A 26,872-nucleotide genomic window follows, 5' to 3' on the forward strand; every position below is an offset into this window, starting at 1 on the left:
GGCAGTTGCTATAGGTATGTTTTAATCCCCAGCATGGTAGATTTTAATTAGTCTTTGTACAGATGGCCAATTAACATTCATTACTTTTGCCTTGAGCGATTAATTATGAGTTTGGATAGAATGGGAGATGGAGACAGAGGAAAGATGGGCAGGTGAATAAAAAAAAGGGATTTTAATCAGAGTTTGGGATTTTTTTCCCCCCCCCTGCTTATTTATATACGTATATACACACGCACGCGGAAAGAGGAGGGAAAGGAAAAGCAGCAGCACGGTGTGAGTTATGATCCTAGTGAACTGCTTCCAGTCCCGGAGCAATGGGAATAAGCTCCAACAGGGTCCTTGGCCAGTGGTACTCGAAGGCTGCGGTCCAGCCAAGTGCCATCGCAAGGATGGGGAAACTGAGGCAGGGAGTGCTGGGGTGGCACGCGGCTCCGCACGCACAAACGGGCACCCAGGCTGGAAATCAGCACCCTGGGCTGAATTCAAGCACGTGGCCACCGTGGGTTTGAGGTTCCGATGGTGGTGGGGATGGCTGAAGGAGTGGTGACACACCACCTCTTTCTCCTGGATGAACCCGCCGAGCGGTTGTGCAGGATGGAGCCATAATTCTCCCCGCGCAACGCCCGTTGACACGTCGCTAATTCTTCCTAATTGATTTTTCACGCTGGCAGGAGGGAGACGGTGACATCCAACAACAGAGCCCTGATGTCGTGGCTTTCTCCTCCATGAAAGGGGCCAGCACCCTCCCCCCGGAGCTGACATACTTCTCCCTGGCCTGGGTAGCCATGGTGAGACATTGCCCAAATCCTTTTACCGCCGTACCGCTGGAGGCTGGCGATGCTCCGCGCTGCCCGTGCCAGCACGCTCGTGGCAGCTATTTTCGAGCACGCAGGCAAGCCGGCAAGGAAAAATGAAAATAGCAACCCCCTCCAGGGCAATATCCTGCCCCGGTTCCTTGGCAGAGGGGCTGCACCCACGCTTCGTGCCGTCCTGGCACGTGTGAACCTGCAGTGGGTTCTGGATTTGGTATTTCTGGGTTATTTTGGCAGTGGGCGAGGCGTGCGTGCGGCACAGAGTGAGCAGGGGAAGCTGGAGGGGAGGTGGGGAAGGGTCTGATCCTGCTCACTTCGGAGGAGCCTCGTTGGATGGCAGGCAGGTCTGGGAAAAGGGAGGAATGGAAGGATGCTGAGCAGCAGAATCCATCCTGCGGGACTTGGAGGGCTCCTCGCGGTGCCGCTGGCTGGGCTTTTACACTCGTTCTGTTGAAATCTGAGGGATTTCTTTTTTAGCACGTTTTCCATTTTGGCCCCAGCCCTCCCGAGCTTGGCACCGCTCCGCAGCACAACAGCTTCTCTCGAATCAGTCCTTCAGGCGGAGGTGTGGGGTCCAGGTCCCTTCCCACATGTCAGGCATGTGCCTGCTGCACCTCGTACCGGCCGTGTGGCTGGAGGATGTGCCACCTGCATCCCAGCATGGTCGCTGGGAGGATGTGTCACCTGCATCCTGGTGTGGTCATTGGGTGGATCTGCCACCTGCATCCCAGCACAGTCCTTAAGTGGATGTACCACCTGCATCCCACCGCGGTCCCTGGGTGGATGTGCCACCTGCATCCCACTGTGATCCCTGGGTGGATGTGCCACCTGCATCCCAGCATGGTCCCTGGGTGGATGTCCCACTTGCATCCCAGCATGGTCCCTGAATGGATGTGCCACAAGCATTCCAGCATGGTCCTTAGGTGGATGTCCCACCTGCATCCCAGCACAGTCCCTGGGTGGATGTGCCACCTACATCTTAGTGTCATCCCTGGGTGCATGTTCCACCTGCACCCCAGTGCGGTCTTTGAGTGAATGTGTCACCAGCATCTTGGTGTGGTCCCTGGGTGGATGTGACACCTGCATCCCAGCATGGATGTGCCACCTGTATTCCAGCTCAGTCCTCGGGTGGAAGTGCCACCTGGATTCTGGCATGGTCCTTAGGTGGATGTGCCACTTGCATCTCAGCACAGTCTCTGTGTAGATGTGCCACCAGCATCCCATTGTGGTCCCTAGTTGGATTTGCCACCTGAATCCCATTGTGGTGCTTGGTTGGATGCGCCCAGCATGGTCCCTGGAAATCTGTGCCATCTGTATCCTAGCATGGTGTCCAAGTGAAGATATCACCTGTGTCCCAGCGTGGTCCCTGGGTGGATGCCCACCCTGGGCAGCACAGGTGGCCAAGTACATAGGATTTCACCTCCAATGGTGCTTAAGCACTGGCTCAGCTCATCCCATTGTGGGCTGGTGAGACTGCACGGAGCTCCAGGGAGGAGATGGGTACCCCAGAGTGTCAAAGCAATGCTCTGCACCCACCCTGAAGGACTCCACTGCTGCAAAGCCCCAGAACAGGTCCAGAGGAGTCTACAAGGATGATCAGAGATCTGGAGCACCCCCCATACGAGGACAGGCTGAGAGAGTTGGGGGTTATTCAGCCTGGAGAAGAAAAGGCTCCGAGGAGACCTCCCAGTACCTGAAGGGGCTACGTGAAAGCTGGGGAGGGACTCTTTACAAAGGCTTGTGGTGATAGGACTGGGGGCAGTGGGTATAAACTGGAGAGGGGCAGATTTAGACTATACTGAAGGAGGAATTTCTTCACCATGAGAGTGGTGAGACCCTGGCCCAGGTTGCCCAGAGAAGCTGTGGCTGCCCCATCCCTGGAGGTGTTCAAAGCCAGGTTGGACGAGCCTTGGGCAGCCTGATCCTGTGGGAGATGTCTCTGCCCATGGCAGGGGTTGGACCTGGATGGGCTTTAAGGTCCCTTCCAACCCAAACCGTTCTGTGATTCTATGATTCTATGATCTCCATGCTTGTGAGCTGGATCTCATCTCTGCAACCTGCAGGATGGAGGTGCCCTCAACCAGCCCATCCCCACCAGCAAACCCCAATTCTACTAGGTTCTACAGGCGGGATGTAGAGGAGCTGATGGTCCCTGCTACCTCCAAGGGTAGCCAGAACCCCTTGTGCTGGCTCAAGGCTTCCTCTTCGATGAGGAAGAGGCGGCTGGGAGCGCGCGCGCCTCCCAACGGCCCCGTCCCCACCTGCAGAGTGGTGGCAGGGTATGGCCCTCTCTAAGTATGCGCCATTGAAATGTGCACATTTCCTAAAAGCAATATGGAACAGCTAAATATACTGCTCACAAATCTGTTTACACTAATAATGGCTGGGAGCCTGCCATCCATATGACTGCGAGGAACCATTGATTCAACATAAATTAACTGAAAATTACTTGCGAGAGGCAGAAACTCACGGCATTTTGCATTTCATTTTATTCCCCCTTGTCTTTTTTTTTTTCCCCTCCTTCCCTGCCAGAGAAAGGAGAAAGCAAAGACACCTCTACTACCAACAGCCATGGTCTACTCTTTCCTCCCCTCCACCGCAGCAATGAGGATCGGGATACCCGGCAAGATGAGATTTTCCATCCCAGCGCTGGGGACTCGAGCTGCCGCCAGGGCTAAATGAACACAATATTTACCCATTTTCCAAGAAACGGCAACGGAGACGGAAGGGTCCAAGTCATTATTTTGGCGCAGGCAGATTGCTAACTTGTTTAAATTGAAAAAAAAAAGGGGGAAAAAAAGGAGGAAAGAAAAAAAACCCCACCAGAATTGGCAGCTCCTCACGTATTAGTCGAAATGCTGCAGACTTGGCTCCCGCTCACCTCCGCAACATAATGTTAAATGGCATCAAGACAGTATATCAGTCATTTACATATGTTGCTTATAGACGCCAAACTTATTAACACAATAAAACTGCTGCTAAGAAGCTTTCCTGCCTATTTTTCTCCTGGAGAATGTCAGTGTTGGAAGCACCTAGGCATGGGAACACCCGGGGTTGCCTTTCGTATGGCACCGGGGAAAATAAATACATGAATCAGCCAGGGTCCCCCTCCGACCACTTCCAAAGCGAAGTGGGAGGAGGAGTTACCGATTCACTGAGTGAGAAGATGAGGGGGAATGGCTTGAAGTTGGAAAGGAGAAGATTTAGATGAGGCGTTAGGAAGAAATTCGTCACTCTGAGGGTGGGGAGGCCGTGGCTCAGGTTGCCCAGAGAAGCTGTGGCTGCCCCATCCCTGGAGGTGTTCAAGACCAGGTTGGATGGGGCTTGGAGCAACCTGATCCAGTGGGAGGTGTCCCTGTCCATGGGAGCGGGTGGAACTGGATGGGCTTTAATGTCCCTTCCAACCCGAACCATTCTATGATCCTATGTTTCAGAGCATTGTTGTTGGAGACCACCAGCACGCAGCCCACCCAGCACCACCCAGCGCCCCAGGTGCCCAGGCAGGATGAGATGACTTCACCCCAGGACTGGCCCTTAACCCCATTACTTTGAATCATAGAATTGCTTAGTTGAAAAAGATCTTGGAGATCATCAAGCTCAACCATACCTGTCCACTACTAAACCAGATCCCTGAGCACCTCATCTACACGGCTTTTAAACACAACCAGGGATGGGGACTCCACCACCTCCCTGGACAGCCTCTGCCAGGGCCTCAGAACCCTTTGTGTGAAGACATTTTTCCTGATGTCCAATCTGAACCTGCCCTGGTGCAACTTGAGGCCATTCCCTCTCATCCTATCGCCTGTCACTTGGGTGAAGAGACCGACACCCATCTCACCACAACCTCCTCTCGGGCAGTTGTAGACAGTGATAGGGTCTCTCCTTAGCATCCTTTTCTCCAGGAAAAACAACCCCAGCTGCTCCTCATAAGATTTGTTCTCCAGTCCCTTCCCCAGGTCCGTTCCCCTTCTCTGAACTCCCTGTCCTCCAGCCAAGGTTGGGAAATGCTGGAAGGGGGATCCCAAGTGATTCATATATGAAAAGCAACCCCAGGTATTTCCATATGAGGTGTCCAGATGCTTCCAACAATGATGGTCTCCATGTGGGAAAGGAGGCAGGAAAGCTTCATGGTAGCAGTTTTATTGTGTTAGTAAGTTAACGTCTTAAACACATGTAAGCAGCGGATAAACTGTCTTGGTGCCATTTAATGGAACGTTGCAGAGATGATGGGGAGCCAAATCTGCTGATCTCCTCTAAGATAACACTGCATGGTCCACTGGGGTTTGAGGGGGGCTCTCCTCGCATCCGATGTTGAAACTCCAGCACATGAAGGAGATGGAACTGTTGGAGTCGGTCCAGAGAAGGTCACAAAGATGATCCAAGGGCTGGAGCACCTCTGCTACGACAGCCTGAGAGGGTTTGTTCAGCCTGGAGAAGAGAAGACTCCAGGGAGACCTTAGAGTGGCCTTCCAGCCCTGAAGGGGCTCTAGGAAAGTTGGGAAGAGACTTTTTCCAAGGGTCTGGACTGATAGGATGAGTGATAGGGGAAATTCCTTTAAATTGGAAGGGGGAAGATTTAGATTAGACATTAGGAAGAAATTCTTCACGGTGAGGGTGGGGAAGTCCTGGCCCAGGTTGCCCAGAGCAGTGGTGTCTTCCCCATCCCTGGAGGTGTTCAAGGCCAGGTTGGACGGGGCTTTGAACAACCCGATTCAGTGCAAGGTGTCCCTCCCCATGGACCTGGATGGGTTTTGAGGTCCTTTCCGACCCTAACCATTCCGTGATTCTGTGATCTGAGCAGGGACAGCCCCTCTCCTTGTGGTGAGATCTTGCAGGAGATCTTGTTTTCTTAGCTGCAGGAGCAAAGCACAAGTCCAGGGGGGGCCAACGCAGGGGGTCACGCTCCGGTGACATCCAAGGGAGCACCCAAACTCTTCCCCGGGGCTGGAGGTGTAATTTCCTGTGTCGCAATTTCCCAAGCTCTCCTAGAAAGACATTTTTGCTGCAACGATGACCCTGCTGCACGTGGAAAAGCATTTCAAAGGGCAACATCCTACAGCCCTGGAGGGACATGTGTGGTGGGACATTAGCTGGGAGACCAGTTTCCATCCTCAAAACCAGCTGGGAGGACTGGTTGACCCCAAAGAGCACAGCTGAGCCCCTCTTTGTGCTCTCAGGGGTATAAAACCTCAATCCCTACTCCAGGAACCACAGTGTTAAAGCACGATGCTCCATGGCATCCTGGCATCCAGAGGTTTAAAGGCTGGGATCAGGGATGAGGGAGCGATCTACTCCTGGCTTGGGCACAGCGATGCCACTCACCCAGCACTGCTGCCACCCAAGGAACGAGGATGACAAACCAGAGTAAACAGTTTGGGTTCCTTCCTTGTGGATGGGGAAGATGAATTGACCCTCATGTTCTGGAGAAGGGCTTGGAGACCCCGGTACCTCCTCAGCTCTGCTCATGGATGCCATACCCACCATCACCCCAGTAGGTCCCCAAGGAGGACTACATCCCATGCCCACGTGGAAGGTGATGCTACCTGTGGAGCTGTGCATGCTGCCGGTGCCTCTGGCATGAGTGCTGCTCTGACGAGTCACATCACAAGCAGGAGATGCAGATGGTGCCCAGAAGTTGTCCATTTCAGTGCTGCTGTCCTCTGTGGGCCCCGGCATGGGTGGACCAGCCCATCATCCCACTCAACCTATGGGCAAACAGGGGATATGGGATCCCCAATGTAAGGGGAAATGTCCCCAAGTGCTCAGCCTCTGCACATCCCTTTCAACCAATGAGTCGCAACGACTTTCCCCCGAAGTACAGTCCTGTGGAGCCACCTCGCTGAGCAGAAATGATCAGAACAACGTCTTTCCAGGGTGTGGGTGCAGCCTCAGCACCAGGGCAGGCATTGTCGCCAATGGCCACAGCTTTCTAAAAGGCTTCACCAGAGCTAGGGGTACCTTCACAATCATCTTGAGATGTTCCAAGGCTTGGAGATGATCCTTTCAGGAACTGGAGGTTTAAATGCAAAATCCTCTTTGCTTTGCAAGTGTGAGCCACTGAAGCCACAGCTGTGTCCACACGTGGTCTCTCACCTCTGAGACCTCATCCAGCACAGGAGCGATGGGAGTCTGGCACAGTGAGGGCATGTGGGGGATCTTTTCTCACCAGCTTGTGTGTAGCATTGCATAAACCTTTAGGCTTTCATGCCTTTACTACCTCACCTCCCAATCTGAGCAGGCTGGAAGCCCACCAGGGCCCACCATACTAGAGCCTACACCTGTGCAGGGTTTCTGTACCAACGCAGCAGTCAGAGAGGTGAGGGTGGATGCAGCATCCATGGAAAAGCCAATGTGACCATTATGTAGGTGGCTGAGGACCCAACAGCATTGGCCCTTGCTGGACTGACTTCTTCCAGCCTGTAGCTACATGATCTGCATGGCTTTCCAGTCCTGGAATGAGTGGTGGGATCTTCTCTGTATATCAACCTGATTCCATAGACTAAAACTACCTCCAATTCATCGATGTTGATGCACATATCTACACCATTCCTGTGTCATCTCCATCCATCCATCCATCCATCCACCATTGATGGACTGGTGACAAAACCCCCTTAAAAAAGGAAGACTGAGAGTGGTGAGATGAAGAACACACTGAAGCCCACCAGGCTGTGTAGGGTCAGTTTATTCCCATCCAGGAGATCCCTAAGCCAAATGGAATGAAACAAAATAGAAGCCAAAGAAGAAGGAAAGGGGGATCAGCCCAGGTCAGGCAGGGTCAAGACGTCATCATCCCCGAACCCAAATTACAGCTCCGCTTCTCCCTTCGTCACTTCAAGGCCACATTTGTAGGATGCTGAGAAGAAATCCAGGCAGGACAAAGAGCTGAGCCCATGGGAAGAGCAGGTGGGAGAGGTTAGGAGGAAATGATCCAGCACTTTGAAGTCTGGTCAACTTTTAACGTCTCAGCAAGCAGCGCCCATGGCCACGCTCCGGGGCCCGGGGCCTGATTTTCCACATTCTGCCCTTTGATGCTGGAGGCTGATGTGTTACAGATTAACGAGACGAGGGGATGGACTGCACCTGCCGGCGATGCGCAGGATCCGGCCCTGGCAAAGCCTGCCTGCTCCTGCTGGGGCTGCGATGCAGCAAGGAAGGGGTGCGGGAAGGGATTTGAGTCCAGGCAGGCGAGCGGTGGCCAAGGGCTGAGGGTTTTAGATGGATGGCAGAAGCTTGGAGAGGCTGAGTTCTTCAGCCTGGAGAAGAGAAGGCTCCGGGGAGACCTTAGAGCAGCTTCCAGTACAGAAAGGGCCTTCAGGAAAGCTGGGGAGGGATGTTTTACACGGGCCTGAAGTGATGGGAGGAGGAGGAATGGCTTTAAATTGGAAGGGGGAAGATTTAGATTAGACATTCGGAAGAAATTCTTGATGATGAGGGTGGGGAGGCCCTGGCCCAGGTTGCCCAGGGAAGCTGTGGCTGCCCCATCCCTGGAGGTGTTGAAGGCCAGGTTGGATGGGGCTTGGAGCAACCTGGTCCAGTGGGAGGTGTCCCTGCTTACGTCAAAGGTTGCAACTGGATGATATTTAAGGTCCACAACCCAAACCATCCCAATTCAGTGATTCTATGGGGATGGACCCATCATCCCTCTTCCCATCCTTGAGCATCCTCAGAGCTGACCCTCTACGCGCAACCCCAAGGGCAGTTTTTGGTGCTTGTCTTGTCCCCTTCTCCCTCTCTTTCATTCCTTTTTCGTTTGCGCCCTGGAAAACCCTCGCTGTTGTATTTTAACCCCTTTTTCCCCCCACCAGCGCCTTCCAAGCCCAGTGCAGCCCCCTCTGCCCAGCGCTGCCTGCCTGCCAACGCTGCCGGCCACAGCCCTTGGCTGCGCTGGCACACTCGGCAGCTCTTTCGTTATAAAATAAAACATCTTTCTCTTCCACTCAGAGCTCCTCCTAGTTGGGAATTCATCGGGAAGGCTGGATCACTCCTCCTGGGGATGCAGGGGGCTAAAGTTTTCCTCTTAATAAGCTGGAGATGCTGGGAAGCAGAGAAAAGCACCCACCTGGGGGGCTGGTTTTTGTTCCCCTGGGGGATAAAGATCCTGCTGGAATTCTTCTGGAGGTGGGAGCAGGCCTGGAAGCAGCAGGGGAGGGAAGAAATGTAAAGAGAAATTTGGATTTCTCTCCTAATTTCATCCTAGTAGCTTCTCGGCTCCTCGAAGAGCATCGTCTGAACACCGAGGTGGGGTTGGAAACTGTGGGGCAAACAGGGGGAAAAAAAATCAGCTTCAAGGTTTATAATTTTCCAAGAAGGTGATGCAGCCCCTAAGCCGAAGCGGTATCGCCCCAAAAAGACGGGTGGCAGAGACAGAGCTGCCGGCGGGGATTCCGTGTGAGCAGCCAGTGCCCAGCCGGCTTTGCCTTTTCCCTGGGCGAAAAGATGCTGAAAGCTTGCGGGATGGGAAGGAAACGAAATTCAAGGAGTGCATCGCCATCCCACCACCCCGGTCCAGCCCAGGGTGGAAAGAGTGAGGGGGGAAAAAAAAGACATTGAATTAAATTGACTTAAATTGGTTAAAATGAAATTCCACAGATGGTCCGGAGACGGGCAGAGCTCCTGCGCCCTGCATCTCGCTTCCTTCCCTCCTCACCTCCCTCTTTTCTTGCTCCTTTGCCTTCCTCTTTCCTTTCCCTTTCCCCTTCCCCATCCCTCTGTGAGCGCCTCGCTCTGCAGCCCAGCGCCCGCTCGGCCACTTGACTGACCCAGCCTCGCTTCTTTATTTTCGTTTACATGTGTAAATTAAATAGTTCAAATATAGGTTATTTTTCTCTCTCTTTGGGAAAGGAAAAGAGAATGAGAAAGGGAAAGAAAAAGGAAAATAGAAATAGAAATAATAGAAATAATAGAAATAATAGAAAAAATAGAAAAAATAGAAAAATAATAGAAATAGAAATAGAAATAGAAATAGAAATAGAAATAGAAATAGAAATAGAAATAGAAATAGAAATAGAAATAGAAATAGAAATAGAAATAGAAATAGAAATAAGAAAGAGAAATGGAGAAAGGAGGAGAAACAGAGAAAGAGAAGGAGAAAAGAAAGAGAATGAGGAATAAGAAAAATGGGAAAAAGAAAGATAAAGAAAAAGAATGAGCAAAAAGGAAGAAAGAGAAGAGAGGTAAAGAAAAAAAGAAAGAAAAAGGAAAAAGAGAAAGGAAAAGAAAAGGAAAAAGAAAGAAAGAAAAAGGAAAAAGAGAAAAGAAAAGGAAAAAGATATAGGAAGAGAGGAAGAAAGAGGAAATAAGAAGAAAAAAAGAAGAAGAAAAAGAAAGAGAAGGAGGTAAAGAAAAAGAAAGAGGAAAAGAAAGAGGAAAAGAAAGAGGAAAATAAAAAGAAAGAGGAAAGGAAAAGAAGGATGAAAGAAAGAAAGAGGAAAAGAGAAAGAAAAAAGAAAGAAAAACAAAAAGAAAGAAGAGAAGGAGAAAGGAAAAGAAGGAGAAAGAAAAAAGGAGAAAAATCAGGAAAAAAGAAAAAAGGAGAAAAGAAAAAGAAAAAGAATGAGGAAAAAGAAAAAGAAAAAAGAAAAAGAAAAAGAAAAAGAAAGAAAAAGAAAAAGAAAAAGAAAAAGAAAAAGAAAAAGAAAAAGAAAAAGAAAAAGAAAAAGGAAAAGAAAAAGAAAAAGAAAAAGGAAAAGAAAAAGAAAAAGAAAAAGAAAAAGAAAAAGAAAGAGAAAAAGAGGAGAAAAAACAGGAAAAAGAAAAAGAGAAAAAGAAAAAGAGAAAAAGAAAAAGAGAAAAAGAAAAAGAGAAAGGGAAAAAGAAAGGTTTCTGAAGTTGCGGTGGCGCAGGCGGTGGCTCGGGGGGAGCCGCTGAGGGCCCGTTCGGTGCCGCTCCGGGAGGCTCCGATGCGGCCAAGTGGAAAATCGCCTCTCGGGCGGCTTTGTGCTTCCCCCCCGCCCCCCTCGGGGCAGCGAACCCGCGAGCAGAGCCAAACTGCGGAGTGAACTCGGGACCGCCCCGAAAAACACCCCAACCCCGAGTGTTGAGCCATAAGTTTTAGTTTGATTTGGGTTTAATGGGATGGGATTTGCGGGCGAGCGGGGCTCGAGAGGGCAGCGGAGCCTGCGCACCCCCCGGGCCGGGAAAAAACAGCCCAAATCGCGAATTATTGACTTTAAATATATATATATATTTAATTTAATTCCCAGCGCAGGATCCTGCGGGAAAAGTGAGGCTTTTGTCCGAGGGAGGGTGGAGTGTCCTGCCCTTGGACGGAGATTGCATGGGGCAGAGCTTCACCTCCCTTTCTCCAACCACCTCTCCATCCATCCTTCCATCCCTTCATCCTTTCAGTCTTCCATCCTTCATCCTCCCATCCCTCCATCTTTCCATCCCTCTGCCCCTTCATACCTTGACACCTCCCTCCTTTCATCCCTCCATCCATCCCTTCATCCTTCCACTCCTTCACACTTCCATCCCGCCATCCCTTCATCCATCCAACCCTCCATCCTTTCATCCCTCTATCTTTCCATCCCTTCCTCCCTCCATCCTTTCATCCATCCCTTCATCCCTCCATCCCTTCACCCCACCATCCGCCCACTTCTCTATACTTCCATCCCCCTATCTTTACATCCATCCATGCATCCATCCATCCATCCTTTCATCCATCTGTCCACCCCTTCATGCATCTTTCCATCGTTTCATCCATCCCTTCACCTCCCATCCCTTCACACCACCATCCATCCATCCATCCATCCATCCATCCATCCCTCCATCCCTTCACCCCCTCATCCATCCCCTTCTCCTTCCCTCCACCCCTTCATCCCTCCATCCCTTCACCCCCCCCATCCATCCACTTCTCCATCCATCCCTCCATCCTCCTCTATCTCTCCATCCTTCGGCTCATCCCGACTTTTTTGGTTTCGTTTAAAAACCAGGAAAAAAACCCCACACCCCACCCCCCGAAGAAGGCTTTTTTTTCCCCCACCGGAGCCCTCTCCCCACACCTCGTGGAGCGGCTCCAGTCCAGTTTTTCGGGCGCTCTCTGCCCGCTCCTCTCCCTCCCGCCCCCCCCCCCCGCCCCGGCCCAGCCCGGCAGGTGCCACCGCCCCCTCCCCTCTCCCCTCAGGTACCGCCGCTATTTGTACCGCTTACCCCGAGCGCCGCGGGTTCGAGACCGCCCGCGGGTGGGCGGGTGGGTGTGTATGCGAGCTGCCCGGGGGGGGGGGTTAGGTTTCTTCCACACACACACATACACACACACACACACAAGCAAGAACAACCCCTCTCCTCTCCTCTCCCCCCCCCTTCCCCTCCCTCCCACCCCCTCCTCCCCTCTCCTCCCCTCTTTCCCGGCTCAAACCATGTTCCAGCCGTCTGGGAAGCGCTGCTTCACCATCGAGTCCCTGGTGGGCAAGGACACCCACCTCAGCCCCGAGGAGCCCCCGCGTCCCTCAGCCCTCGGATACCCCCCACCCGCAGCCCCCGACCCCGCTGCCTTCGCTCCGGGCTTCCAGGGCTCCGGGGCTGCCGGACGGGCTCTGTACGGCAGCGCCGAGCTCGTTTTCCCGGAGGCTGTGGGGCACCCGGCGCTGCCCGTGGGGCCCCATCAGCTCGGGGGTTCCGCTCTGCCTCACCCCCATTCCTTCTTCGGGCCGCAACACCGCGATCCCCTCAACTTCTACCCCTGGGTGCTGCGGAATCGCTTCTTCGGGCACCGCTTCCAAGGTGAGACGCGGGCTCTTCCCGGGATGCCGAGAGGGGGGAGAGGAGGGAAACCCCCCTGCCCTGACCGGGAACCGGGGAGGTTGAAGCAAAAACGGAGGCAAAAAAAAAACCTGTTGCTGCCTTGCCCGGCGCCTTCGCAAACCGAGACAGGGGCGTTTACACACGGGGTGAGCTCCGGATTGCCAGTCCGGAGCTCGGTGAGGCCGTGCGCCCCGGCACCGAGGCGTTTGCACACCGGTACCGATGCATTCGAACCAGCCGGTAACTCGGTGCGTTTGCAAACGCTGTGCTCGGTGCCTTCGTGCATCCCGGTACCGGAGCATCCGCAGACTCCGCTACTGTTGTCTTTGGTACTCGGTGCATTCGCTCACCCGGTACTCGGTGCATCCACACACCCGGTGTTCGGTGCATTCGTACGTCCCGGTACCGATGCTTTTGCTCACCCGGTGCTCGGTGCGTTCGAATCCCCGGTACTCGGTGCATTCGAACACTCGGTGCATTGGAACACCCGGTACTCGGTGCATTCGAACACTCGGTGCATTGGAACACCCGGTACTCGGTGCATTCGAACACTCGGTGCATTCGAACCCCCGGTACTCGGTGCATTCGAACACTCGGTGCATTCGAACACCCGGTACTCGGTGCATTCGGGCACTCGGTGCATTGGAACCCCCGGTACTCGGTGCATTCGGGCACTCGGTGCATTGGAACCCCCGGTACTCGGTGCATTCGGGCACTCAGTGCATTGGAACCCCCGGTACTCGGTGCATTCGGGCACTCGGTGCATTGGAACCCCCGGTACTCGGTGCATTCGGGCACTCGGTGCATTGGAACACCCGGTACTCGGTGCATTCGAACACTCGGTGCATTGGAACACCCGGTACTCGGTGCATTCGAACACTCGGTGCATTGGAACACCCGGTACTCGGTGCATTCGGGCACTCGGTGCGTTCGAACACCCGGTAACTCGGTGCGTTTGCAAACCCTGTGTTGGGTGCAATCGTACATCCCAGTACCGGTGCATTGGGACACTCGATGCATTCGCAGGCTCCGGTACCGATGCATTCGCACACCCGTGTTTGGTGCATTCGTACATCCCGGTACCGATGCTTTCGCACCCCCCGTGCCCGGTGCAGTCGCAGACTCCGCTACTGTTGCCTTTGCACCCTCGGTACTCGATGCATTTGCTCACCCGGTACTCGGTGCATCCACACACCCGGTGTTCGGTGCATTCGTACGTCCCGGTACCGATGCTTTTGCTCACCCGCTGCTCGGTGCAATCGCAGACTCCGGTACTTTTGCCTTTGCACACTCGGTACTCGGTGCATTCGCTCACCCCGTACCGATGTGTTTGCACACCTGGTGCTCGGTGCATTCGCTCACCCGGTGCATTCGCAGCCCCCGGTACCGATGCTTTTGCAGCCCCCAGTACCGATGCTTTTGCAGCCCCGGTACCGGTGCAGTCGCATAGCCGGTACCGATGCTTTTGCCTCCCCCGGTGCTCGGTGCTTTCGTGCCCCGCTGCGGTGCCCGGGCAGGGGGTGGGAGATCTGGGGGTCCCGGCTGGGCACCGCGGGGCTCCCGGGGACGGGACCCGACTATCCGCCTCCCCGCGGAGCCGGGAGTTAGGAGTTCTCGGGAGCGAACGGGGAAATTGCGGTGGATCTCGGCCGCACAGCGAGATTTTGATCGGTTTTGTAGCTCTTCTCTTCTCTTCTCTTCTCTTCTCTTCTCTTCTCTTCTCTTCTCTTCTCTTCTCTTCTCTTCTCTTCTCTTCTCTTCTCTTCTCTTCTCTTCTCTTCTCTTCCCGTTATCTTTGATTTCTTTTCCTCCTTTTCTGTCTCCCTTTCTTATTTTCCTTTCTTTTGCGTTATCTGTGCCCTGTCCCTTTCTCCTTTCCTCCCCTTTCTCCTTTCCTTCCCTCCTTTTCTTTTCCTCTTACCTTCCCTTTTCCTTTTCTTTTCCTCTTACCTTCCCTTTCCCTTTCTTTTTCCTTCCCTTTCACTTCCTTTTCCTTTTCTTTTCCCTACCCTTTCACTTCCTTTTCCCTTTCTTTTCCTTTTCCTTTCTCTTTCTTTTCTCTTCCCTTTCCCTTTCTTTTCCCTTCCCTTTCTTTTCCCTTCCCTTTCACTTCCTTTTCCTATTCCCTTTCTTTTCCCTTCCCTTTCCTCTCCTTTTCCCTTTCCCTTTCTTTTCCCTTCCCTTCCCTTTCCCTTTCTTTTCCCTCCCCTTTCCCTTTCCCTTTCCCTTTCCCTTTCCCTTTCCCTTTCCCTTTCCTTTCCCTTTCCCTTTCCCTTCCCTTTCCCGTCCCGTTTCCCTCCCAGCCGCGGTGTCCCGGGGGTACCGGGCCCGGCTCAGCCCGATTAGGTTTATCTTCCCTCCACCACCCCTTCTCCTCCTCCCGCCGGGTTTGCAGCCGCTGCCGGCGCCGCCCGGGGCTCCGCTCGGCTCCATCCCAGCCCATCCCAGTCCATCCCAGCTCATCCCAGTCCATCCCAGTCCACCCCGGCCTCGTCCCGACCCGGGGCTCCTGCTCCGGCCCTGCTCGCTGCCCCCGTTCTCTGCCTCTTCCCACAGGGCTCTCCCGTCTTCCCTTTCCTCAGCTACTTCTCTTTCTTTTACTTTTCTTTCTTTCTTTCTTTCTTTCTTTCTTTCTTTCTTTCTTTCTTTCTTTCTTTCTTTCTTTCTTTCTTTCCTTCTTTCTTTCCTTCTTTCTTTCTCTCTTTCTTTCTTTCTCTCTGTCTTTCTCTCCTTCCTTCCTTCCTTCCTCCCTTCCTTCCTTCCTTCCTTCCTTCCTTCCTTCCTTCCTTCCTTCCTTCCTTCCTTCCTTCCTTCCTCTTCCTCCCCTTCTCTCTCTCTTTTTCCCTTTCTTCCTTTGTCCCTTTCTCTCTATTTGTCTCTCATTTTCCCTCTCTCTTCTTTTCATTTTTTCATTTCTGTCTTTTTCCCTTTTTCCTTTTTCCTTTCCCAATTTCCTTTTCTCTTTCTTTCCTTCTCCTTTTCACTCTTGCTTTTCTTTCTTGTCTTCCCATCTTATTCCTTTCTTTCTTTCTTCCTCGCCTATTCCTCTCTTTCTGCCTCTTTTATTTCTGCCACTTCCTTAAACTTTCTCTGATTTTCTATCTTTTCTCTCTTTCTCCATTTTTTTCTCTGTCTTCTCCCTCTTTTCCTCCTCTTCTCATCCACTTCTTCTCCTTCTCTTTCATTCTCTTCCCTCTCCCTTCCTGTCCTGTTCCCCCACATCCAGCCTCACCATGGGACCAAGGACAACCGGGAGGGCGCGCGGCCACCGTGGTTCTTGGAGGGAGGATGAATGTTTCACGCTTGGGGAAGGTTCCTGGGCCCCTTCCTCTGTCCTCTCTGGTCTCCCCATCTTCAAGAGGAGAAGCTGTAGGGTTTGGATGGACGGTGGGTTCCAATGTGAGCTCCTAACTCCTCTCTCTGCCTGCAGGGAGTGAGGTGTCCCAGGAGAGCCTTCTCCTCCACGGCCCCTTCGCCCGGAAACCCAAGCGCATCCGCACCGCCTTCTCGCCGTCGCAGCTCCTGCGCCTGGAAAGGGCCTTCGAGAAGAACCACTACGTGGTGGGCGCCGAGCGCAAGCAGCTGGCCAGCAGCCTCAGCCTCTCCGAGACCCAGGTACCCCACGGCCGTCAGCCCTCCCATCCCTCTGTCTGTCCGTCCATCCCCCAGTGAGAGCAGCTCGGCATCGGGCAACGGAGACGTCACCAACTCCGTGTGGGGCTGGGGCAGCGCTTTGCAAAATTCCAGCCTCGTTTGTCCAGGAATCTCATGTGGAATCTGTGGCCGAACGGCGCGAGTTCATGTGGGTTTGGGGTTTTATTTCGCCGTAGCATTTGGTCATCGTGGTCATTCCTGGCAGGGTTTGAGGCTGGGAATGCAGATCTTGTGTTGTTCTGCTTTCCAGAGTGGTTTTCCAGTGTTATTTTTCGATTGCTTGGGATATTCCCCCCCCCAACTGAGAGCAATATATGGATTTAAAAATCCACTTAAAAAAAGGAGCAGCAAACCCAGGACTCGGCTGTGCCGCTTCGGTGTTGTCCGCACCGCAGGCAGGATGGGCGCAAAGCCGAGTGCCTGCCGAAGGGCGCTGCTTCCAGCTCCAACTCCTTGATTAGTAAAAAAGATATTTCACAGGCATTTAGAAATTATGAGGTCCAGGAAAACAATAGGGATGAAAGGAAATGGAAAAGCAAACAGTGCTGGGGGAAATCAAGGGAGTCAGGGTTGAGCATCTCTGCGTGTGTGCAAGCCTGGTGTCCCGGGAGCAGCAATTCCCAAATGCTCCCGGTGAAGACACGCTATTTTCCATCATATTCAGTAGCCCAGTGGATAGGCAAAGTTTTCTCCGCATTCTGGCTAAGTAGTTTGGCCTATATTCTAATTTAATTTGATTTTTATCCTTTAATTCAATTGGAAAATAAAGCTGGAGCCGTGGGTGTTCCCGGTACCCGCCTGGCTCATCCTCACCCAGGCTTTGCCAAGCAAAACCCCCCAATGCAGCTCTGCGAGAGAGAAGTTACCGGGTGGAAAATGTCACTGCCGTGGGGATATCGGGGAGGATGGACCGAGCTCAGAAAATCCGGAGGCATTTATTATCCCGCTGCGGATTCTATCCTGACCCCCCCAGCCTCCCAGCTCGCAGGGTACGGCATCCCGGCTCTCATCCTCGCTGTTTCTGCCACCTCTCCGGGCTGAACCCGATGTTAAAGGCAAGACAAAAACAACCAAAAGGTCAAAGAACAAAACAACAACTTGTCCGGGCGGAAAGGGCAGCTGCGGGATGCCCGAGGGGAGCTCAGCAGGCTCAGATTTTACATCATCGCCCTGAGCTGAAATGCAATAATGCAATTTATTGGGGAAAAGCACAAGCATCCTTCCCTAAATCCAGAGATTTAGAAAGAGGCAACATTTATATATATATATATATATAAATATGTATATATAAACATTTATATATATATATGTAATTTTTAGGCAATGCAGCGTGTTTTGTTGTCCAATATCTCCCTGAGTTTGGAAAGCTGCTGCAGCCGCTCGGCAATTCATCACCTGCAGGTTGGGAGAGGGTGGGGGTCACATCCAGAGGCGTTCGGCTCCGGCTTTCCTGGGGAAAGAACATCCCGCTCGGAACCAGGGGCGGCAGCGAGTGCTACCAAAGCCTCCCCGGAGGCAGCAGCAGTTGGCAGGGCCCGCGGCAGGGAAAACTGTTGGGCTTTGTGGCTTTAAAACAAGAATCCTATAAAAAGATCTTCTTTTAATTACCTGGAAATCACCCCAAGGGGCAGAGGGATGCGAGACAGGATGGACATCAACGGGATGGGCATCAACGGATGGGCATCGAGGCACCAGGACTGGCAGGGTGGGAGAACCAGCCTGAGCGGTGCCTGTGCATCATCGTTATTATTATTATTATTATCGTATTATTATTATTAATCCAGTGATTAAACCTCTCATGGAAAACCACCCCCCATTCTCAGTCATGCGCGTCCCCGCGGTGACGCCGGGTGACACAGCCGTCTTTTCACCCACTGCAGACACCCAGCCTCACGTCCAAACCCACGAGCAGGCATGTTGTTATTATTCTCACTGAGTTTAGCGGCTCCAAGAAGGGATTTGTCCCTATTTCCCAGCTGCTTTTTCTCCTAGAATAAAGGATTTTTGCCCTGTGGGCTGTGCCCCTGCTCCGGGTCCTCCGGCTGGGGAGCAACACCTGGAGCAGCCCATGGGGAAGGTGAAAAGGGAAGGTGAAAAGGGTACAGCATCAGGAAATGCCTTGGGATACGGAGTGAGGAAGGATGGAGGTGTTTAACCCCTTCCCATCCTTTCTCCTACCAGAGTTGCATTAGTCTGGGATAAGGCAGGCTCAAGCAACAACAAGAAAAGGGAACGGAAGAAAATCCAGCAGCAACGCAGGGTCCCGAAGCGAATCCAAGCGTTCTATAAGTGGGATGAGGCTGGAGCACGTGTAGGGAGAGCTCGCGGGGAAGGATGCGTGGTGGCTTGTGCGAGAGGAGCCGTGACGGAGTGACATGGACGGACACCCGGTGCCTGAGCCGGATGGCACAGCGAGCCCGGCAGTTGGCGTGCCGCGGGGGTGCCGGCAGTATGGGTGCAGTGGGAACGGCGTGCCGGGCGTGGGATGCGTGTGCTGGTTAGGTGGGATGCGTGTGCTGCTTCCATGGGGAGCAGGAAGGTGGTGGGGGTACCACGCTGTGGTTGTGCCCGGCTGGGCATCACGGGAGGTTCCACCACTGTGCCCATCACCGGTGGCATCAGGTCACTTCACCACCTCCTGGGGGAGAGCGCTGGGCTGGGAAAGAACTTCCCTGGGTTTGTTTTGCAATGACACAGCCTGGATCTCCCAGGAAAGCCTCTCCATCCCTCCCAGTGTGTGGCACCGACCTCACTCGGGGTCTCAAATCTGACTTTCCAAAGCAAAGGCCTCTTCTTGGCTCCTGCCAGCAGGAGGTTTGGGGTGGTTGTGGAGGCACCGTGTACCCCAGCATCCCTTCCTGGTTTTGGGGTGATTACGGAGGCACCGTGTATCTCAGCATCCCTTCCTGGTTTTGGGGTGATTACGGAGGCACCGTGTATCCCAGCATCCCTTCCTGGTTTTGGGGTGATCACGGAGTCACTATATGTCTGAGCATCTCCTTCTAGTTTTGAGGTGATTAAGGAGACACCGTATATCTCAGCATCCCTTCCTGGTTTTGGGGTGATCACGGAGTCACCGTATGTCTTGAGCATCTCCTTCTAGTTTTGAGGTGATTAAGGAGACTCCGTATATCCCAATATCCCTTCCCAGCTTTGCGGTGTTTATAGAGACACCATATATCCCAGCATCCGCTCCTGGCTTTGGGGTGATTACGGAGGCACTGTTTTGGGGTGATTATGGGGAGGAAAGGCTTTACTTGAGGGAGCCGCTTCACACCCACTCGTAATTTCCACAGAGCCTCACTCAAGCATCTTAATTGCTTTATGCCTTAGTTTCCCCTTCTAGAATTTAGGGATAACGCAACTTCCCTGCTCCCAGAGGCTGAGAGCATCCTCTTCTGGCTTTGGGGCTGTTATGGAGGCACTGTGCATCCCAGCATCCCCTTCTGGTTTTGAGGTGATTATGGAGATATCGTACATCCCAGCATCCCCTCCTGGTTTTAGGGTTATCACAGAGGTGTTGTAAATCCCAGTATCCCCTCCCGGTTTTGAGGTGATTATGGAGACCCCGTACATCCCAGTATCCCCTCCTGGTCTGGGGGTGATTATGGAGACACCGTACACCTCAGCATCCCCTCCTTGGTTTGGAGGTGATTATGGAGACACTGTACATCCCAGCATCCCCTCCTGGTTTTGGGGTGACCACAGAGGTGTCGTAAATCCCAGCATCCCCTCCTGGTTTTGGGGTGATTATGGAGACACCGTACATCCCAGCATCCCCTCCTGGTTTTAGGGTGATCACAGAGGTGTTGTAAATCCCAGTATCCCCTCCTGGTTTTGAGGTGATTATGGAGATACCATACATCCCAGTATCCCCTTCTGGTTTGAGGGTGATTATGGAGACACCGTACATCCCAGCATCCCCTCCTGGTTTGGGGGTGATTATGGAGACACCGTACATCCCAGCATCCCCTCCTGGTTTTAGGGTGATCATAGAGGTGTTGTAAATCCCAGTATCCCCTCCTGGTTTTGGGGTGACCACAGAGGTGTCGTAAATCCCAGTATTCCCTCCTGGTTTTGAGGTGATTATGGAGATACCATACATCCCAGTATCCCCTTTTGGTTTGGGGGTGATTATGGAGACACCGTACATCCCAGCATCCCCTCCTGGTTTTGGGGTCATTATGGAGACACCGTACATCCCAGCATCCCCTCCTGGTTTTGGGGTGACCACAGAGGTGTCGTAAATCCCAGTATTCCCTCCTGGTTTTGAGGTGATTATGGAGATACCATACATCCCAGTATCCCCTTTTGGTTTGGGGGTGATTATGGAGACACCGTACATCCCAGCATCCCCTCCTGGTTTTGGGGTCATTATGGAGACACCGTACGTCCCAGTATCCCCTCCTCGTTTTGGGGTGACCACAGAGGTGTCCTAAATCCCAGTATCCCCTCCTGGTTTTGAGGTGATTATGGAGATACCGTACATCCCAGTATCCCCTCCTGGTTTTGGGGTGATTATGGAGACACCGTACATCCCAGTACCCCCTCCTCATTTTGGGGTGACCACAGAGGTATTGTAAATCCCAGTATCCCCTCCTGGTTTTGGGGTGATTATGGAGACACCGTACATCCCAGCATCCCCTCCTGGTTTTGGGGTGACCACAGAGGTATCGTAAATCCCAGTATCCCCTCCTGGTTTTGAGGTGATTATGGAGATACCATACATCCCAGTATCCCCTTCTGGTTTGGGGGTGATTATGGAGACACCGTACATCCCAGCATCCCCTCCTGGTTTCAGGGTGACCACAGAGGTGTCCTAAATCCCAGTATTCCCTCCTGGTTTTGAGGTGATTATGGAGACACCGTACATCCCAGCATCCCCTCCTGTTTTTTGGGTGATTACAGAGACCCCGTACATCCCAGCATCCCCTCTCAGGGATGGGGGTACGAGGATGGAGGTGCAGCAGCCCTGGCTGGTGGTTGGGTCCACGCATCGCAGCCGCTCTTTTGGAAGGGTAATAATTAACGGAGCGAATGCCTGGGACTCACAGGAGGAGAAAGATGCGCGTCCCTGATAGAGGCAGCGAGCAGCCGGGTGGCAAAGCCGGGTGTGCCGGGCACCCCGGGGCTGGCAGGGGTCCCTCGCTGAGGACCGTCCCCAAACCCAAGCTCCTAAAGGTTTTGGAGCGATTTGAGAAGAAAAGTCCCAGCTTGGACTGCAGGGATAGGTGAGGGTGCAGCGCTGATCCCTGGGGAGCTCCACTGCTCTTCGAGGCGATGGCACCTGTCACGGGACAGGACAGCACAAAGGATGTCACCGTGTCTGGCCCAAAGTGACAGCAGGATTGGTCCCTCTCAATCACCACCCATAACCGCCCGCAGGCCCTCAGCGTTCGGCAGGGTTTGGCTCACGGGGCTGTTGTCCAGGCGAGCCACGCACAAAGCCAGGGGATTCGAATTGTCCCCAGCTCGGTGGTGGCAACGTCATCTTCTGGGCAGAGCTTCTTCTCTGGGTGCTGTTGGCATCTCCGCAGCAGAGCGTGATTTCTCAGTGGATGCAGCTGCCAGAGGGTGCTGCACGGGTGGGAGCACAGCGCGCCTGCAGGCAAAGCAGCGGATGGATGGAAGCCCTGTACAGAGGCAGGAACAGTCCAGGAACATCCTCATTCCACACCCGGATCATGGGGATGGTGGTGACCTTGGAGGGCAGGACCAATCCCAGGGTGCATCCAGAGCGGGTTGCTGGGAGCATCGCACCAGCTGGACCCACAAACCCCCGGCATGACAACGGTTAATGTGTCGAGGGGTTGGGAAGGGATAAACCCCCTGCGCTTGGGGGGTTAAAGCAATTACTCTTGGAGTCAGGATGAGGCATCGTAGGGGGCAGCTTATCCCCCATTGCCCACTGTGAGGTTCTCACACTTTCTCATTGTGGCTTCTGGCCTGTTGGAGCGAGGGCTGAGGTATTGGAGGGGTCAGGGAGCTCAGTCAGCCTGGAAACATCCCCATTCCCTCAACCGAGATGGTTGGGAAGCATCGGGGAGTCTCATCCCGCAGGAGGCGGCTGTGCATGGCTGGGTTGCTCTGAGCTGAGCAGAACTGGGGAGGAAAGGCTTTACGTGCAGGAGCCGCTTCACACCCACCCCTGATTTCCACAGAGCCTCACTCAAGCATCTTAATTTTCTTTATGCCTTAGTTTCCCCTTCTAGAATTTAGGGATAAGGCAACTTCCCTGCTCCCGGAGGGCTTAGAGCTTTAATTAAAGTTTGCAAAGTGCTTTGCCGTCCTTGAATGAAAGGCACCAGCTCAGTATTGTTCCAGAAATGCCCCAAAGCTAGGAAAGGGAATGATTTGAGCCCAGGGCGGGGGGGTTATAACATATCCTGGTGCCAGAAAGCAGCTGGTTCCATAGACTGAGCACGCCTGAAGTCAAGGGCTCTCCCTGTGTCGGCTCTGCAGTGCCCTGCGAGGGTTTTGCTCACCTGGGGGATGCAGAGGGGATGAAGGCTGGCCTTTGCCTCCCTGCAAAGGCTCCGGAGCTGAAAGTGAGTGTTTTCTGCAGTGAATGTTGAAGGAGAAGGGGAGAAGGGGGTGATGATCCCAGGGGATGAGGTGTGGCAGCGGCTGCTGGAGGGGTCGCAGGCATCGCATCGCCTGCAAGTGGGTAAATGCTTCAGCCTGGCCCGTGCTGGGCTGGCAGCGGCGGCCGAGCAGCGGCACCTAGTGTCCTGCAGGGCCGGGGAGCCGGGCAGCATCCTGCGTCCCGCCTGCAGCATCCTGCATCCCACGTCCCTGTGTGCAGCATCCCGCATCCCCGCCTGCAGTGTCCCACATCACTGGCTGCAGCATTCCACACCTCTGCCTGCAGCATCCTGCATCCCACATCCCTGTTTACAGCATCCTGCATCCCTGCCTGCAGCATCCTGCATCCCAAATCTCCGCATACAGCATCTTGCACCCTGCCTGCAGCATCCTACATCCCATATCCCTGTTTACAGCATCTTGCACCCTTCCTGCAGCATCCTGCATCCTAAATCCCTGCTTACAGCATCTTGCACCCTTCCTGCAGCATCCTACATCCCAAATTCCCGCATACAGCATCTTGCACCCTGCCTGCAGCATCCTGCATCCCATATCCCCACATACAGCATCTTGCACCCTTCCTGCAGCATCCTGCATCCTAAATCCCTGCATACAGCATCTTGCACCCTTCCTGCAGCGTCCTACATCCCAAATCCCCGCATACAGCATCCTGCATCCCTGCCTGCAGCATCCTGCATCCCAAATCCCCGCATACAGCATCTCGCACCATGCCTGCAGCATCCTGCATCCCAAATCCCCGCATACAGCATCTTGCACCCTGCCTGCAGCGTCCTACATCCCAAATCCTTGCACACAGCATCTCGCACCCTGCCTGCAGCATCCTGCGTCCCAAATCCCCGCATACAGCATCTTGCACCCTTCCTGCAGCATCCTGCATCCTAAATCCCTGCTTACAGCATCTTGCACCCTGCCTGCAGCATCCTACATCCCAAATTCCCGCATACAGCATCTTGCACCCTTCCTGCAGCATCCTGCATCCCAAATTCCCGCATACAGCATCTTGCACCCTGCCTGCAGCGTCCTGCATCCCCACTAGCAGCATTCCACACCCCTGCCGGCAGCATCCTTGGCTGCAGGACCCCACATCCCTGCCTGCAGCACCCTGCACCCCATCTGCAGCATCCTGCATCCCTTCCTGCAGCTTCCCATACCCCCCTGCCTGCATCATCCTGCATCCCTGGCTGTACCATCCCATACCACTGCCTGCAGCATCCCTTATCCCTGGATGCAGCATCTCGCACTGTTGCTGCACAGCATCCTGCATCTCCAGCCGCATGGTTGCCCGCAGGGTCCCACACCACCAACCACGTGGGTGCTTCCAGCATCCCAAAGCAACCGCTGTGTCCATGCTGACGTGTCCAGACCCCACCACGGATCACGATCCTGACACCGGCATCGCGAGTGTGCACGCTCGGAGCCGGATTCTCGGGGCCTCGGGCAGGCAAGGAGGGTATCTCCAAGGATGGAGACCCTGCTGCCTCTCTGAGCTCTTTGGACAATCTTTGACCACCAGCGTGGTAGGAAAGGTTTCCTGAAACCTAAATATGGTAAATTAATGATCTCTAATCGTAATTACAATTAGCTACAGGGTTATAAGCAGTCTAGTCCATCCCAAGCCTAACGATGCCACCCTGGCCCTGGGACACAGGTCCTGGCTGGAGGTGTGGGGATGGCTCTGTCTGTTGTCCAACGTGGTTGTTGGAGTCACGGCCGCTGTGTTCATGGCATCCTGACACCAGTGACCAAACGCAGCGGTGCTGGGTTTTCCTGCTCCAGCCCAGACACTGGGGTGACGGGCACCGGGTTGAGGTGCTGGAAGGAGGGTCCTGTGTGCCTGCTGGCTTCGCGTTTGAGATGTGGTTGAGTGTCCTTCACCCATCTTGGGTTTCTCTCCAAGTCTGGGGTGTGCAGCAAAGCAGAGCTGGGAGCCGGCAGCATCCTTCAACCCACCGCGTTTGTCCCCTCCATCCCACCTTGCTATGGGCAGAGGGGGGAAACTGAGGCAGGGTGGCTCCTGCAGGGAGAGGGGCTTCTTTTCTGCTGATCTCCAAGGAAAGCTGAGCTTGCTGCCTGGTTGCTGGCTGTGCCAGGACCCCCATGAGCGCCCGTCTCTCCTTCTCCTCCAGGTGAAAGTGTGGTTCCAGAACAGGCGGACGAAATACAAACGGCAGAAGCTGGAGGAGGAAGGCCCCGACTCGGATCAGAAGAAGAAAGGTTCCCACCACATCAACCGATGGCGCCTCGCCACCAAGCAGTCGAGCGGAGAAGACATCGACGTCACCTCCAACGACTAAGGCAGGGACAAGCTCCTGGTGCAGCCACCATGGAGAGGAACCCGGGGAAGGACGGGGGGACACGGCTGGCGTCACCATACGAACTCTAGGGACATCGCCGAAGCCACCGCCACCCGCTGCCTTTCCTCCGGGGCGCCCGACCTGACCGGGGACCCAAACCCCGTCCCCCCCTACCGCCCGAGGTGTCCTTTGGAGGTGCTTTTCGGGAAGCTCCCGTCGCTGAGCTGAGGAGGAAGAAGAGGCTGCCAGGGTGCCCGTGGCCCCGGGGACGCGACCGCGCATCCTCCTCTGCGCTGGAAGCCGTCCGGCAGCCATGAGATCAAATAAACACGTCCTACCTAGAAGCTCAATGTACCCGACACCCCTTTTTTTGTTTTTTTTCTCTCCGTTTTCATTTTCTGCTTTTTATTTCTGCCTCCCTCTGTTTCTCCGTTGGTTTTTTTTTTTTTTTACACAGTTTTATTTTAATTTATTCTTTTATTTTTGTGCCTGTGTGCGTGCGTTCCCTGTCGTAGGTAGTCAGCAGCTGTAGTGTGTGTTACTGCGTGGTAATAAAAAGCAAAATGAGCTGGAAAACTGTCTGGTTGCCTTGGTGGAGGAAGGGGGGGGGACAAGGGCACCATCCCCCTCTGTCATCGCCGGTTGAACGGATACAGGGGTGCTGGTGGCCTTCTTGCAGGGGGGGACACTGGGAGGATGGGCCCCATCAGGGTGATGGAGACAGCAATCATAGAATCATTACGGTTGGAAAAGACCTCTAAGTTTATGCAGTCCAACCATCAGCCCAACCCCACCGTGCCGGCGAAACCATGTCCCAAAGCTTCGCAGCTATATCTTTTTTGAACCCCACCAGGGATGGAGACTCCACCACTGCCCTGGGCAGCCTCTGCCAAAGCTTCACCTCTTTGTCAGTGAAGAAAATTTTCCTAATATCCAGTCTGAACCTCCCCTGGCACAACTTGAGGCCATTTCCTTTCATCCTATCACTTGCTACCCAGGAGAACACACCAGCACCCATCTCACCACAACCTCATTTCCAGGAGCTGCAAAGAGCCATGAGGTCTCTCCTCAGCCTCCTTTTCTCCAGGCTAAACAACCCCCAGGTCCCTCAGCCGCCTCTCACAACCCTTGTTCTCCAGCCCCTTCCCCAGCTCCGTTCCATTCTCTGCACACGCTCCAGCCCCTCAATGTCCTTTTTGGAGTGGGGGTCCAAAACCCAACACAGGATTCATTGTCCCTAAACCATGTTCCAAAGCACCACATTGAAGTGCTTTATAAACCCCTCCAGGGATGGAGACTCCACCACTGCCCTGAGCAGCCTCTGCCAATTCTTCACCACTCTTTCAGTAAAGCTATTTTTCCTGATGTCCAATCTGAACCTGCCCTGATGCAACTTGAGGCCGTTTCCTCTCATCCTCTTCCTTGGGAGAGCTTGGTGGAGGATGAGGGTGGCTGTGGGGATAGGGGCGTCCCCAGCCGAGTGGGGCCACCGCCGGGGTGGCTGCAGGTATGAGAGGTATGCGGCAGCTTCACACCTGCGCCGGGGATTGAATGTCGGGCAAAGGCTCCGACACATCTGCTTCCCACCCATTCTCCTGGGAAGAGATCCCCCGGGATACCCTGGAGACATGGGCTGCCAGGGGCCAGCAAAGGGACCTCCAGCAGTGAGGGGCCTGAGCAGGGGCACTTGGGGTTGAAGGTTGGGTGTCTTTAGAATCATAGAATAGTTTGGGTTGGAAGGGACCTTAAAGATAATCAAGTTCC

General features: G+C 53.8%; 1 protein-coding gene and 1 long non-coding RNA gene across 2 annotated transcripts; one reads left to right on the forward strand and one right to left on the reverse strand.

The window, feature by feature from the left end:
* Positions 1-3,374: 3,374 nt before the first annotated feature.
* Positions 3,375-12,001, reverse strand: LOC128852107 (uncharacterized). Its single transcript, XR_008449734.1, has 4 exons — positions 11,961-12,001; positions 8,872-9,063; positions 6,356-6,517; positions 3,375-5,797 (listed from the first exon to the last, which is right to left on the reverse strand). It is a non-coding gene; the product is annotated as an uncharacterized LOC128852107 (long non-coding RNA).
* A 122-nt stretch (positions 12,002-12,123) lies between these two features.
* Positions 12,124-25,475, forward strand: EMX1 (empty spiracles homeobox 1). Its single transcript, XM_009565737.2, has 3 exons — positions 12,124-12,533; positions 15,985-16,169; positions 24,941-25,475. Exons 1-3 carry the CDS (start codon positions 12,170-12,172, stop codon positions 25,106-25,108), a joined length of 717 nt encoding a protein of 238 aa, XP_009564032.2. The 5' UTR covers positions 12,124-12,169; the 3' UTR covers positions 25,109-25,475.
* The last annotated feature ends 1,397 nt before the right edge of the window (positions 25,476-26,872 follow it).

This window comes from Cuculus canorus, chromosome 4 (assembly GCF_017976375.1).
Source record: "Cuculus canorus isolate bCucCan1 chromosome 4, bCucCan1.pri, whole genome shotgun sequence".
Classification (NCBI taxonomy): domain Eukaryota; kingdom Metazoa; phylum Chordata; class Aves; order Cuculiformes; family Cuculidae; genus Cuculus; species Cuculus canorus.

Coding starts and splice junctions, on each gene's coding strand:
- EMX1 (XM_009565737.2), top strand. CDS start 12,170: ATGTTCCAGCCGTCTGGGAAGCGCTGCTTCACCATCGAGTCCCTGGTG. Junction 12,534..15,984: donor CTTCGGGCACCGCTTCCAAG/GTGAGACGCGGG, acceptor CTCTGCCTGCAG/GGAGTGAGGTGTCCCAGGAG. Junction 16,170..24,940: donor TCAGCCTCTCCGAGACCCAG/GTACCCCACGGC, acceptor CTTCTCCTCCAG/GTGAAAGTGTGGTTCCAGAA.